This window comes from Ovis aries, chromosome 1 (assembly GCF_016772045.2).
Source record: "Ovis aries strain OAR_USU_Benz2616 breed Rambouillet chromosome 1, ARS-UI_Ramb_v3.0, whole genome shotgun sequence".
NCBI lineage: Eukaryota > Metazoa > Chordata > Mammalia > Artiodactyla > Bovidae > Ovis > Ovis aries.
In genome coordinates this window covers 55,354,340-55,370,788 of record NC_056054.1, presented here as the reverse complement: position 1 = coordinate 55,370,788, position 16,449 = coordinate 55,354,340, and the positions used below count along the sequence as shown (strand labels likewise).

The 16,449-nt window shown below is 36.1% G+C and overlaps 1 protein-coding gene across 1 annotated transcript in view; it reads left to right on the top strand.

Moving 5' to 3' along the window:
- The window catches only part of ADGRL4 (adhesion G protein-coupled receptor L4), a 139,428-nt gene that overhangs the window by 100,336 nt on the left and 22,643 nt on the right, over positions 1-16,449 (top strand). Inside the window, exons 10-12 of the mRNA XM_004002105.6 lie at positions 925-1,128; positions 3,873-4,093; positions 4,223-4,289. Coding sequence (XP_004002154.1) covers positions 925-1,128; positions 3,873-4,093; positions 4,223-4,289 — 492 coding nt within the window. The remainder of the gene's footprint in view (positions 1-924; positions 1,129-3,872; positions 4,094-4,222; positions 4,290-16,449) is intronic.

Here is a 16,449-nt window from a genome sequence, read left to right as displayed (position 1 = left end):
AGGGCTTTTCCCTTTGTATTGAAAGTTTAATTTTATTGATGACAGATTCATTTAAATCTCTGATACCTGGTCAATAAGTGTTAGCACATCTGTAACAAATACAGTTTTTTAATAATGTAGAATGCCACAGAATTTTAGACATGAAAAATCCCACTAAAGTGAAAAGCTTCAGATTATGTATTTTACATCATAATATCTTGCATTTACATTGTATAATTTTTTATTTTGTATTTTGTAATCTTTAGATTGCAGTCTCATTTCTATACAAAACTTAGAATTCACCAAATTCTTATTGTGACTAAATAAATCTTCCTAACCGTAATGTCAGTGATAAAGTTTTTTTTTTTTTTTTTCCTGAATGAAAGGTGATTTTTTTCTGAATGTTAAATAAACTAAGGTGCCTCTGTTATGTATATAAAACCATCTGGTTAGAGCGAAACCAAACTTTCCCATTTCAAAGTCTCTCACCTATACTATTTTGTTATTCTATTTATGCAGCATTTCTGATACCTTCATTTAATGTGTTTAAATGAATTACTGCATAGAAATAAGACTTACTCTTGTCACTGATAAATCTGCTTTAATTAACCATTTTCACATTACAATAATGAATTGCCTTGCTAATATCAAGAAACCGATGGTGGTAACATTGTTAAACCATATACTAATATATACTATGCTTAGAAAAAAAATCACTAATTACAGAACTGTTAAAGTGCTATGTGATTTATATCAGATTTCTGTGACTATTAAGCATATTCAGAAGTACAAAGTTTTCTCATCTAAATGCACATTTGTATTTTTACATTTTAGAAACAGTTTGATTAATGTTTCACCAAAAAAGAAAGTTCATTATATGTTGCAGTTCCTTTGACAAGCTACTGAGTTAAGTCTCTTAACAGCTGTATTATTATTTTCCCTTAGGGTATTAAAGATTATAATATTCTTACAAGGATCACTCAACTAGGAATAATTATTTCACTGATTTGCCTTGCTCTATGCATTTTTACCTTCTGGTTCTTCAGTGAAATTCAAAGCACGAGGACAACAATTCACAAAAATCTCTGCTGTAGCCTGTTCCTTGCTGAACTTGTTTTTCTTGTTGGGATAAATACAAATTCTAATAAGGTATGTAGATCTCTCTTACTCTCTGCTTTCTAAATTTTTACTTTCCTAAATATATATGTAATCGAAACATGAGTTGACATTAAGGGCTCCGTGGAGCAAGCACACTATATACTTTGTTCTTAAAGCTTTTCTAAGTTTGAAATGCTAACATATATTAGCAACTTGCTGATTAATTCCATTAACCACAGTGGCCCTCATGATGAGTTGTAAAAAGAAATAACCTTGTTTTGTTTTGGTTTCTTTCTACATGGCCATTAAACAAAAGTGGAGGGGAGAAAAATAGTAGAAAACAATGTTTATCGTATGACAGGGACAGAACAGAAAAGAGATTAGAATTCATAGGCTGAAATTTGATAAATTAGCTCCACCTAGTAACTGCACTTTTGTAATAACCATTTTCCACCATTAATGATCTAGAGCCTTATCAAATATCTCCCATATTGATGTAGACTGGGTCATCCTAAGGTGAGATAAAACAAGCAATAACTTTATGAGGTGAAATGACTCTGAGAGAAGATGGGAAGAGAAAGACATGGAGAGCCATCAGACCAGGATGCAGGTCTGAGCCTGAGTGAAGGAGGAAAGAAAGAGGAAAGGACTAGTGGTAGACGTAGAAGCACCTCGGGCTTCCCAGGTGGTGCTAGTGGTAAAGAACCCACCTGGCAGTGCAGGAGATTAAGAGATGCAAGTTCGATCCCTGGGTTGGAAAGATCCCCTGGAGGAGATGGTATGGAGAGGTAAAGATCCCCTGGAGGAGATCCTTCACAGAGGAATCTGATGGATTACAGTCCATGAGGCCACAGATAGTTGGACACAACTGAAGTGACTTACCACACATGCACAGAAACATTACAAAGCAGGGCAGTTGAGGAAAGCTCAGCTTGCCTGTGAAGTAGTCCTTTCAGAAGACCCTCAACCAAAGTCACATGGCAAATCTCTCAAGAAGAGTAATGTCTTGCTGTGCTCAGTCAATGGCTGCCAGCAGTCAATCCTAAAGGAAATCAACCCTGAATATTCATTGAAAGGACTGATGCAGAAGGTGAAGCCCCAATACTTGGGCCACCTGATGTGAAGAGCCAACTCATTGTAAGAGACTCTAATGCCAGGAAAGATTGAAGGCAAAAGGAGAAGAGGGCGGCAGAGGATGAGATGCTTGGATGGCATCACCAACTCAATGGATATGAATTTGAGCAAACTCTGGGAGATAGTGAAGGAAAGGGAAGCCTGACATGCTGCAGTCCTTGGGGTCTCACCAAGTCTGACATGACTTAGCGAGTGAAAAACAACAACAGCCATCGGAAATCGTGAGAACATCAGTGGCTTTCCTGTGCAGCTGCTGAAGCCCACTCTGCAGCAGGAGACCAGAGAAATACATCAACATGACCACAGAACCTTCAGTTGCCTCCATATTTCCATTCTTTTTAGTGATCTTCCAAACAGTGGAGGTAACCCATCAGTAATCAATGTTCTCTTCTGAAGTAGATGCCACAAAGCACCTATTTAATATAATATATGCTAAATTGTAAACTCCATATCTGTTTTTGTTTGTTTTTCAATGGTATTTATAACATCATTCATTTTTGTGTATCCCCAATATCCTCCAATGCATAATTCCCGTCTTCATCCCATCATTATCCTCATCACAAAACTATTTTTTTCCGTCTTTCTTTTCAGTTCTGTGTTTCAACTGTCAAATTCTCCCCATTTTTAAGCCATATTTCAAATTTCACTTCTGCACTAAAGTGGTTCCCAGATTTTAATCACCATCCCCAACCTTATATAGTGCTCTAAAATATATTTTAGTGGGTTATCTGTTTATGGTTGACTTATATTCTATTAAGTGTAGTAAGTATCTAAATATTATTATGTTATCTCACCAGTAATTGGGTTGTGTGTGTGTGTGTTAGTCACTCAGTCATGTGCGACTCTTTGTGACCCCATAAACTGTAGCCTGCCAGGCTCCTCTGTTCATGGAATTCTCCAGTCAAGAATACTGGAGTGGGTTGCCATTTCCTTCTCCAAGGAATCTTCCTGACCCAGGCATCAAACCTGGGTCTTCCACATTACGGGCAGATTCTTTACCATCAGAGCCACCAGGGAAGCCCAATTATATTAGTTCTGTTAATACAGAAATGTGTAACTGCTGCATTTGTTATTTCTAACTCTAGTTCTAAGTTTGAAGTCAGTACTAATAGATAACATTTTACTGAAATCTATCTCAAATGTACCTGTTAATCTTGTAACTTAAAGTGAATGTATAATGGGTATTTTTGTAAAATATATCATCATTTATTCATTTGTTTTATAAATTCAGTACTCTCTCTTATTTGTTATGTTTTAACATAGTGTTAGCAATAGTTTTCATTCTTTGAGCACGATTAAAATAAAGACATCTCCAGAACAGAAATCAGCTCAAATCATAACATAGTCACCGAGATAATCATGGTTGCATGTGACCAATCCACAGTTTATCACATAAGTGTATAAAAAGTATAAATCTCTAGACAAGACTAGCAACTTAATTCTATTACAGGACTGATGAGTGTTGCACATTGATGAAGCACAGTTCTCTTAAATCAGGTGGAAGTGGTACAATTAAAAAGCTTGACATTTGACAAGGATATTTTACTGTGATCAAGCATTATATAAAATAGTATAATTTATAGAGAAAGTCAAGATTTTTTTTGCTACAATAATGTTAAAATAAGCATTGCTTATGGTTTCGTTCTTTCTTTATGGTCTAGCTCTTCTGTTCCATCGTTGCTGGGCTGCTGCACTACTTCTTTTTAGCTGCCTTTGCATGGATGTGCATTGAAGGCATCCACCTCTATCTCATTGTTGTAGGAGTCATCTATAACAAAGGATTTTTGCACAAGAATTTTTATATTTTTGGCTATCTCAGCCCAGCTGTGGTAGTTGGATTTTCAGCATCATTAGGATACAGATATTATGGCACCACCAAAGTGTAAGTTAAGATGTTCTCATAAATATTTGATATGCAATTCTGAATAAGCTGTGTATATCATTGAAACTCTTGCTTTGTCGAAGTACATACAAACATAAGTATAGATTTTATCTATTATTTACTTTTCAGATGTTGGCTTAGCACAGAAAACAACTTTATCTGGAGTTTTATAGGACCAGCCTGTCTAATCATTCTTGTAAGTATATTTTAAAACTGTGGTTAGAATTCGGAAAAGTGTTGATTTAATAGTGCTTGAAATTCTCAGCAATCAGTCTTTACTTTGAGAGGAAAATTTATTTGAGCACTTTACTATAAATCACTTATTAACACTATAAATATTGCTTCACTAATAAGAAAACATAGACATCTTAAACTCAAAGCTATTCCAGTTCACTTGCACCTCTTGGGAGGATGTATTTTTGCATTACTTGTAAGAAAAGCATTTTTCGCTTATCAGTAGTATCTCAGCATACTTCAGTACTGAGAGTGTGCCAACCAGCTGATAATCTGGCATTTCAGATGTTTACGTTATTTAATCTTTTATCAATGATCAGTGATCTTTGAAGATTAGACTGTCATCTTTATAGTTTTATCATCCTTATGTACCCTGTCATCACGAAAGTGATTTCAAACTAAATTGCAACATCAGAGACAAGAACCCACTATTTCCCATGAGCAGACAAGTCATGTATTGATAGCCCTATTTCAGTTGGGAAGAAGGCCTTTTAATTCTTATTGGAAGTGGTTTCAAACCTACAAATTTGGCAGCTGTTATATGTTCCATTCTAAATAAAGACATTTTTATATGTCTCCAGAGCATTTCTAAGTGCCGTAAGTTTTCAAAGCCATTCTGAATATAATAGTCTGTCAGTGAATCTGGGAGGTCTGACAGTGCTCTACAATAGAATGAATTGTTAATGGAGGAGTTGTGACAATATTTTGGACAACTTTGTCCCATATGTTTTGACCATAAGTTAGATATCTTTTTGAATTTTTTTCCTCTCAGTCTTTCCCCATGTGTTTTTATGGTTGTGAGGAAGCTGCTAAATGGAAAAAGACTTGAAATGCAAAGCAGAGGATTTGTATCAAGTTTTATTTTTTAATGGCATGATTGAAAGTCCATTTAGAGACTATATTTCCTAAACATTGCAGAAAAATTGCTTATAATTCTGACAATGAGTCTAGCAATAGAAAAAGAAAACATTGGCAAGATTTCAGCTAAAACAGTTTCAGAGTTTATTTAGAATTGCAAAATTTTCAACTGTGTGAGAATACAGGTTGAATAAGTCCCATCCATGTATTTTCATGCCTTTCCCTGATATGGGTATTTTGTGTGTAGGCCCTATCTATATATTCTTATTGTACTTATTCCTTCTCTACAGAGTGGACCATCTCTGATACTGTTTTGTACACGTGAAAGTTCTGTGGATCAGTGATCCTTAGAGTTTAGAGGAACGTATGAGTTAGGAATTTTCTGAAAACAGGACAAAATAACAAGCGTGCTTCTCTAAAGTAAGAAATGGAAAGTGTTCCCTGAAATTATATTTTTACTCTTGCTGCTATAAGGGGAGAGATAACTGGATTCTCTTATGGTAAGATGGATGGACTTTAGAAAGGATATCCAAAAATGAGTCCTGTAAACTTTCCTAGAGACCTAAATGAACAGGGTCACACTGTCCTAGTCTGAAATCAATGAACCAATGTGTCTTCCGTACAGTTTCTGTATATTAATCATTCCATTTAACTAGAGGGTCAACTATTTAAGAAATGGATAAGGCCCCTTAGTTTTACTCTAAAACTGAATACTGTTTATCTTTTATATATATTTAAAACAGCAGAAATTCTTTAAATAATTATTGAATGAAAGTGAATTCCTTTAGTTATCTCACTTTTTGTGCTAATGCTGGCATATTATTATTAAGCAGTATGATACATTAAGTAAAACTTTTCCTGTTGTCCTAGAATAGTATTGAGTTCAATGAGTAAAAGAAATATTAAGCACCAGATATTTTAAAAAGAGCCCCAATAGTTTGGACCTGACACTTTCCAGGGGTCTTACAAAGAGAGTAGGATGAGCTATAAACCAGTAAGGAGATTTGGGGGGTGGTGGGGGCGAGAGAGTCATGACTTGGAATTAGGAGTCTTTGGCCTGTAAGGGAGGGCATTGTTATTTGTGTAAAGATTTTCCTTACCTTACCAGTGGAAAGAAATAAGTGCTCCCCCCAGTTCTCCTTGAAGACGAGTTGTAGAGGAGTACTGTAAAATGTCTATAGACAATGGCATTGGAAATGGTGAAAGAGTAAAGGCTCTCATCCTGACCCCAGATTGAATGCCAGGGGAATTTTAATGTCTCCTTGATATACAGGAGCAGAGTATGAACAGTGTTTATGACACCTTGACATATTCCCCTCACTTTGGGTCAAGGGTGAACATAGAACATAGAGTTGCTTTTGGTTCCCTGCAGATTGCATGCTTATTGTCCATTCCCTTGACAGCAGGGAGGAAAAGGATATTGTAGAGTGTGCCTGGAAATAAAATGATGGGGGTAACACACAAAGGTTTCAGCTATCTTATAGGTACAGAAAATTTAGACAAGGAAAAGTTGTAGGGGTACACAGAATGTTGTCAGGTCAAGTGAAGTTACAGACAACAACAGAATAGGTTGAGGACAGGAATGTTGAATGGTAGCATGGCTAGCACTCTGAAAATAGAAGGGGTTAAATGGAAATAAAATACTATAAACACTAAGATCAAACTTACCATCTAAGTGGAGGCCAACACATAAACCAAGATTGTTGTTGTTGAATCACTAAGTCATGTCCAATTCTTCTGCGACTCCATGGACTGTAGCCCCTCAGGCTCCCTGTCCATGGTATTTCCCAGGCAAGAATACTGGAGTGGGTTGCCATTTCCTCCTCCAGGGGATCTTCCTGACCCAGGGATTGAACCCATGTCTCCTGCATTGGCAGGCAGATTCTATATCCCTGAGCCACAGGGGAAGCACACCAAGACTACCAACAGTAATAAGAACCAAACTAAACCAGAGTGATGTCATGAAGCTCTCTCCATCACCAAGAGCTGATCAAACCCTTCTAGCCCCCTGCAGCAGAGAAGCTGAGCTTTATGAATGGAGGAACACATCCTAGAACCAACCATGCCACTCTAACAGTCATCTACACAGAATTACTGAATTGAAAATTATCATCCTATGTTGGGGGATATTCTGGTAGGAAAGGATGCCAAGCCATATCATTAAGTTTGCTATCTTGATTGAGTGATCTGGGCATGATGGGAAAACAAAGGAAATATAAGAACTATGCTCTGTCCGCTATAGTATCAGTGAGGAGAAAGCAAGTTGAAACAAATGCAAAGCATAACATATAATTAAATATGAGTGGTAACTGGTGAGATCTGAGAGACACCAACATGGTCTGGACCACATCAGTGAGATGAGAAACTCATTTGTGGATGGGTGAGAAACAGAGTCTACTCTACATACACTGGATTCTTAGTGTGAACTTAAGTGTCCTCTAAGCAGCCTGTAAGCTTGCCAGATTCCTTCTGAAGGAAAACAAAGGGCACAGACAAAATAGTTGCTAAAGAATCCCAGAAATCACAGAATTATGTTATTAAAAATATTCAATAATCATATTTTCATAGCTACATCACTTCTTAAGTCTATGTGTCATTAATTATGAAATTTCCCACCTTGAACTTATCCATTTCTTCTCTACTTTCATAATCAGACATTTGTTATCCTATTGAGTCACTGCTGCTCCTAAGATTATAGTATTAATAACAATAATCAGAATTTTAAATTTACAATTTATTGAGCAGCTACTAACTTTAAAAAGACAGCTAATATTTTAATATTCAGTCTCCTTAAATCATCCACCCACATTGTTATTGTCCCATTTTATAGTTAATGAAAAGTAGAATTTGATTCAAAATGCTAAGTGATTGGTCCCAAGACACTACAAATAAATAAGGCTAGAACTTGAAACTAGTTCTGTATTAATTTTAACTTGCCACTTTTGCAATTGCCTTCTAATCTGACATTCTGATGCCATTCTGTCCCATTTCATTTTAATCTATTCATAATCAACTGGCCCAAACTCAGGTCACATAGTGGGAACTATTAATAAGAAAAATAAGAACATTAATATTAAGCTCATTTATTCCTGGCAATAAGTGTGTTAGTCTAATCCTTTAACAACTCAGAAATGCATGTGTGTGATGCATTTTATTTTCAAGTTGGAGAAATTGAAGTATTGAGTGGTTACACAATTGGCCAAATAGCCACTAAGTACATAAAGCAGGAACTCAGGTTCATGAATTTGAATCCATGTCCTACTTTCTTCATCTCAGTGCCGATAGTTTCCCTTGACCTATAGTTCGGAGCCTGGTGGGCTGCTGTCTATGGGGTCGCAGAGTCGGACACGACTGAAGCGACTTAGCAGAAGCAGCAGCATAGTTCAAATAGGGCTTCCCTGTGGCTCAGCAGTAAAGAATCTGCCAGCAGTGCAGGAGACATGGGTTTGATCCCTGGGTTGGAAAGATCCGCTGGAGAAGGAAGTGGCAACCCACTCCAGTATTCTTGCTTGAGAAATCCAATGGACAGAGAAGCCTGGCAGGCTACAGTCCATGGGGTTGCAAAACAGTTGGACACGACTTTAGCAACTAAACCACCACCACATGTTTCAAATACCATAGACTGGTATATAATGTTATCAGTAGTTTAGCCGAGCCCTGTGTATTCTGTCCTTTTTCACACTGCATGTCTCCACTGAACAACTCTTATAAAAACATTATCCTCTTTAGAATATTTACTGTTCCTTGGCTATTTCCTTGATTCTTTTCAGTCAATAATCCTACCACCTTGTGATGCCTGAAATCAGCTTGATCCTTTCTTCAACATGATACCACAGAACTTTGACTCAGTTCCTAAAGAGTACTTTTAATGCTTTGTTTGATTTCACATGGTAACTTTCTCTGTGCATTACGCTTCTCATCTCCAACATCCAAACACCCAAGCAAAGAGCTGTGAGTCTCTTAGTTCACTAACCATAACTTGTTCAATAATCAGTGCCACTGGTTGCATGACCTTAGGGCCCACAGCCCAGTGAGTTGCAAATGAATTCTCTAGGGAGCAACATTCACACTACATTCTATGCATGATTGGACTCTACACTGTAAAACTGTCAGCCCTCTCTTTGGTTACTACAGAACACAGAAGGTAGGAAGTCCTTAATAATTATCTAGTTTAATTGATTCATTAATAAAGACCATGATAATAAAAGAGGCAGGAAGAAACACCCTGTGACTTTCTTAAGACATATATTCTGGATTCCTACCATGTAAAATGAAGATAATGATGGCCAGTCCAACAAAAAAAGATATAGTAAATACCAAACAAATTTTTAGAAAAACAATCTATTCTTTAAAAATTAAAACAGTAAAACACACAATAATTTGGAGGACTTTCTTAGCTTTACCTTTTATATTAAAAATTAAATTAAAACCCTGATTTTAAAACCATCATTTGCACAACAAAAATCTGTATGCCACAAAATGTATGTTTGGCCAATATAGTGTGTGTGTGTATACATATACATAAGCATGTGAAAGTGAAAGTGTTGTGTCTGACTCTTTGCAACCCCATGGACTATAGCCCACCAGGCTCCTCTGTCCATGGAATTCTCCAGGCAAATACTGGAATGGGTTGCCATGCCCTTCTCCAGGGGATCTTCCTGACCTGGAGATCAAACTCAGCTTTCCTGCATTTCAGGTAAATTCTATACTGTCTGAGCCACCAGGGAAGCCCATAGATAAGCATAATTCACCACTAATTTTTAAATAGTGGTGAAGATATGACATCATTTGTTTGATTATCTGAAGGTGAAGGTGAAGGTGAAGTCGCTCAGTCGTGTCCGACTCTTTGCGACCCCGTGGACGGTAACCTACTAGGCTTCTCCGTCCATGGGATTCTCCAGGCAAGAGTACTGGAGTGGATTGCCATTTCCTTCTCTAGGGGATCTTCCCAACCCAGGGATTGAACCCAGGTCTCCCGCATTGAAGGCAGACACTTTAACCTCTGAGCCACCAGGGAAGTGGCTGATTATAGCAAGATGTTATATTGTAATAAATGTGTTTGTTATATGGACTTGGTTAAAATTCACTAGTACAGTCTACTGGAAAACATAACTGAAATGAAATAAAATGTGAAATATCTTAAAGAAAGTAGTAGAAATTTAATAGGATAAATAGTATATTTTTTCCAGAATAAAGATAAAATATAAGGAAGTCTTCAAATTTAAATAGAAAATTTGTGGTGACTTGGCTGTGCGTGCCTTTAAATGGGAGATAAGATTGCTTTCACAGCTTTCTCTGAACAAATCTGGGAAAACTTGCCCTTGTAAACAACATTTTAATAGAACAATTGACAATGACGTTAATTCTTACATGGAATGCTTTTATTTCTTCTGAAGACGGTTCCCAGTAAATGATATTTGCTTATTTTTATGAATGGAGCCCTGGGGCATGTCTGTTTTGGGGTTATAATAATAATACCTTTAAGACAATATGTAAATAAGTATAGTTCAGCACTGGTGGATTTTTCTACTCCTTGATATATTATTTTTTAACTACTTAGGTATTTGAGCAGCAACATTTCTGCATTGATCAGATGAATGTACTTCCTCAGGTGTTAACTCATTATTACTAAGGATATCTTAGAATTCTGAAGTATGAACTGCTGACCCCATGATTCTATCTATGAATTGCTACCTTTACAATGTTAAGGTTATAACTATACATGAAAAGACCTAGCCATGCTTTTGAAAGACTGAGCTGTACAAGAAAGAGATTTCTAAATCTTTGTAAGGCAAGCTGCAAACTGAAGATAATTTCATATTTTATTTTCTTTCTTCAATATTTTTAATCTCTCATGCTGAATTCTTTTAACTAAAACTATGCAAATGATTAGATTCAAGTACACAAATATAAAAAAAGTTTGTAAAATAATTTAACTTTTAAGTAGAAATTGAAGTTTCCTATAGATATGTTCCGTATTGAAGAATTTAATTTGCTTGATTGAGGCAAATGCTAATTAAGCTGTGTCCAATTAAGGCATTTTCTTTTTTTTTAAAAAAAGAGAGCTTTCATTTGAATTTAAATCACAACTCTTACAATTGAGTGTTTCTACATTGCTACTTTACCCATTTCTCTTTAGGTTGCCCAGAGTTCCACTCAGTTTTTTGTGGTGGTCTCCTCTAATTGTTCCAGATTGTCTTTAATTCCCTTTCACGAGGAAACACTAATTAAAACCTACTCAGAAATGAAGTCCTCAAATAGCCCTTACAAATAGACCGTGTCTATGTGTACTTATTATTATGTGATATATTCTTATTGCATTTTTTAAGATTTCACAAATTTCCTACACTTGAAAGAAATGTAAATATTAAACTTTCTAAAGTAAAAAGTGAGCATTTCAAAACATGCTCCATGACTGACTCTTCTTTTTCTTAATATTTACTTTTTATCCTTCCTGACTTTTGCTATGGATACATGCACACATAAATATATATATATATACACATATATGTGCACCTACATATGTATAAATGTAAGTAATAAATTTGATTATAAATATAATTATAAACATATGAATTATAAATTCATATAACCTTAATTATTTATAACCTGTAACATATCGTATTCATCATTCCTTGTTAGACTATACAGTTCTACCATTTTTTATCATTGCCTATTATGAGTATCCTCTTTTATTTAACTTCTTACTTATTGAACACTTGTTCGTGCAAGAGAATGGCTATTTCAATACAATTACATATACTCGTTATATAAATTTGTTAGGAAGTGCTTCTTAGAAGTAAAATGTACAGCACAGGAATATAGTCAATAATACTACAGTAACTTTGCATGGTACTTAAGATACAAAATCATCAAATTGCTGGTTGTACACCTGAGAGGGTTACTGAGTCCAAGCTTGCTCTGCTTGCCACGTGGCAGATCAGTAAGTCGACACACAAAGTGTTAAGGCGAGGAATATGACTTCATTTGGAAAGCCAACTGAATGAGACTGTGGGAGACTCATGTCTCAAAATAACTATTTTATCAGTGCTGGATGTCAGGTTCTTTTATAGAACAGAGGTATGGGATGTGGGGTGAGGAAGAAAAGTAAGAGGATCATTATTCTCGCAGATATCTCCTGGAATGGCCAATTTCTGGAATTGGATGTGTTAATTTCTTCCTTCCTGTAGCCGTCCACAGGTAGACAAGGTCCCATACAAGAGCATTTTGGTTTAACATTCACGTAGAGGGACTGGGTTCCCCAAGACAAGCCATTATGTATGGACAGTATCCTTTTAGCGAACAAAAGCAACCAGAAGCCAAGATTAAAGTAAAAGAAACAGATCCAACGGAGTTCTTTCCTGTAACAAAAGTAATGTAACATTGTAATTCGGCTAAACTTCAAGTTAAAAAGAAAAGTACAAAGGCAAGTAGAGGAAGATTTTTGAAGTTACAAATTGCCTCCAAAACATTTACTTCAATTGATATTCCACTTTCATTGGCAAATTATAAGAATGGCCATTTTCTGACATTTTGCCAATATTAGATCGTTTTATCTACTGTGGTTATTTTATGGCTATATTGGAATATATAAACTGAAAGGATGAATTATGATAGACCAAGATTCTGTAACAGTGACATTGTTGACACTTAGGACCAGATCTTTGTTTTGGGGCCTTTGCTTTATAGAAGTTTAGTAGCATCTCTGACTTCTACTCACCAGATGCCAGTAGCACCAGCTCACATACCAGCCAGGTATGACAAACAAAATCGTCTCCAGAAATAACAAAATGTCTTTTGAGGGCCGTATTCCTCATTCTCCTGATTGGGAGCTACTATCCTACATTGGATTATAAGTTTCTTTAATAGGAATGCATTTACAGCTTTCTTTAATTGGCATAAATATAAGAAAAGGAATTGAAATCATAGCTTGGGCAATGTCCTTTAGATGACCCCATTGAAGCTATATTAGAAACACTATTCATTGTAGATTTTAAATGGTGGGGATAACATTTTAATTACATGTTTTAATTTAATGGCATCATATTTGTTAACTGCATTTTTTAGTGACCTCTGTGGTTCAGTATTCTATCATTTTCACCATATTATGTGTTATTAAGAACTTCAGAGCCTATAACATTTAGCTATTTTTTTAGTATTATTCTGACCTTCTTACAACAGGTAGCTAGAATTTTAAAAAGAAAAAGTGGAGCTAAAAGAACAACATAAATAATACATTTGTAGTTTTCAGTGTATTCCTATTCATGGGGGTTATATTCTTACCGGAAATACCTTTTGCAGATAATCTACTAGCTACTTGTTCTAGAAAATTTCATAAAAATTGAATAACTGAATAAAAATTGGAGATCAAAAATAATATTGAAAAAGAAAAACTTTGAGTCTCTCAAGCCCAATTAGAAATTACCAAAGTGAAGTTTATCACTGGTGCTTTTGTGTAAATGCAGCTTTACATTGAGGGATATTACGTAATGAAATGGTGAAAGGAAAACAGTAAGAATGTTGGTACAGCAAGATAGTCATTATAATTATTATTCACTTTACATTCGTTTAATCTCTTAATCTTTACAAAACCCTTTTAGCATTTCAGTTAATCTTCTCAAAAGCTTCAGTAATATATCAAAATTAAGATAGTAATAGCATGTAATAAGAGATAATGTATTACTAGATTTTTGCTAGATCTAGTAACTATAATCTTGACTTATCTATTTATAAATACCTATGGGGATTCTGCTATTTATAGCTTTTTAAAGAAGTATACTAATGCCTTGAGAAGAACTGATTACACTAAAGCAAATGATGTACATTCTTATGTATCTAACAGATGAAATCTTCAAGCTTCTACTCACTAGAATACATAAAAATCCTTAAACTTAGCAAGAGCACACTACATATTCTGATCATTCTACCTCTGCTCATCCTCTGAGTGTAACACAGAGTCCTTAACCAAGCTGGCTTGCAACAAGAGACAGCCCTTCTTTGAATCAATCTTTGTTAGCATTTGCTGAGCTCTTGTTCTACACATCTGAAAATGTGTAATCTTCCCTATAAGTATTTATCATGTTCCTCTGTCTCCTTCAGTATTCTCTGCAAAATATAAAATATTCTGAGAGAATGGACCCTCCGTGTGGCTCTGTCTTGATTTCTATTTCTCACATAAAAATGTTGTGTCTAGTTTCAGGGCTTCCCAAAAAAGGAACATTTACAATTCCTTCTGATGAAAAAACATGCCTCCTGATGGTATCTGTTGAGAAAGAGAGCCCAAGTCTGTCAGTGTTAGGGCACAGCCTTTTTTCGTTAGAGTTTCATTCACGCTTTGAGTAAGAGCCACCATTTTGTCTATATTTTAAATAAGTGAAATCTTAAGGGAGTTTAAGCAACTTACTTAGATCACCCAGCTACTGAGTGGTAGAGGCAAACTCAGGATTCCAAATTTACATTCTCTGCTGTTTCCCTATCACACATTCTTTCATCTTCCCTTGCCCAAGAGGTTGAAGGTTGATCTTTGTTATATCCATGAAAACCTTGTTCCCGTCTCCCAGATTCCACAGTTGGTTTCAGGGTGAGTTGTCAGAGACCCAGCAACCGCAGACCTTCTAAAAATTATTCATAAGCTTTCAATTCTTATAGGGAAGATATCAAAATAAAGTACTTTTCTTCTTATCAAAAATGAGGGAAATCTTGTCTACTGTAGATGTCTCTTCCCCCATTTTACATTACTTTTTCTAAATACTTGCCAAGCATATCTAGCAACTAATCAAAATATCCTACCAGAAATCCTAACTATATCAGACTGTAGATCAGTATATGGAATATAGTTTGGATGTTTACTTTTCTTTTAATTGATATTCATCAGTAAGCAATTTTCAGTACCCTGTATGACATCTGATTGCTCAAATTCCTTTTTCATTTTCTCACATTTCGAAAAAGCTGAAAGGTAAGTTTAGTCTTGCAGCCATTATTTATTGTCCTTAATTCCATACTTCTCTTTTTTTCTTTTTAATGGGTTTTGGTTTTTTGGGTTTTTTTTTGGTCCTGTTGGGCCTTAGTTGCACCATGAGGGATCTTTTTCCATTGTGGCACATGGGCTTTCCCTAGTGTTGGAGTGCAGGCTCTAAACCATGCAGGGACTCAGTAGCCCCATGGCATGTGGGATCTTAGTTCCCCAACCAGAGATCAAACCCATGTCCCCTGCATTGGAAGGTGGGTTCTTAACCACTGAATCATCAGGTAAGTCCCAATTCCATACTTCCGATTAGAAGATTTGTTTTCTTTAGAAAAAATAATTTGATTTTTTGAATTCTTTGAAGAATCTATATGATTTTTTAAACTATCAATATAGGTAGTATTAAATCTAAATAAAAGTGCAAGGAGTATTGGAAGAAACAAATAACCTGGGAAAAAATAGGTACAATGCTTAGACTATTTCAGAATAGGGCAAAACTTTATCAAGTATTAAAGCCCCAGCTAAGGCTGTGCTAAGAACTGAGAATGTGTGAATAGAAATACCTTGCTCCCGAAACAATGTATCAGGTGGACATATACACAGGAACAACTCAAAGACAACACATCTGTAAGCTTGAGGTAACATCATGGTACCTCAGACAGTAAAGAATCTGCCTGGAATGCAAAAGACCTGGTTCGATCCCTGGGTCAGCAAGATCCCCTGGAAAAGGAAATGGCAAACCATTCCAGTATTCTTGCCTGTGAAATCCCATGGACAGAGGAGCCTGTCAGGCTACAGTCCTTGGGGTCACAGAGTTTGACACAGCTAAGTGACTAGACCACCACCACAAAATCATGGAAAAGCAAATCAGAACATTTCTTCACTCCGTTTACGTCTTTTTGGCTTCATATTGTTCTTGGGGTCAAGTCTAAAGCTTTAAGGGAAGGCAATGATAAGGTTAATTAGATTATCTGTAGTCAAAGTAAGGACCCTTTTGAAGTGAAAAGTAGGTAATAAAAATGCTTCAGAACAGTTCACTGTATTGGTGGACCTATCAGTCAGTTCAGTTCAGTCGTTCAGTCATGTCTGACTCTTTGCGACCCCATGAATCACAGCACGCCAGGCCTCCCTGTCCATAACCGACTCCCGGAGTTCACCCAGACTTACGTCCATTGAGTCCGTGATGCCATCCAGCCATCTCATCCTCAGTCGTCCCCTTCTCCTCCTGCCCCCAATCTCTCCCGCATCAGAGTTTTTTCCAATGAGTCAACTCTTCGCATGAGGTGGCCAAAGTACTGGA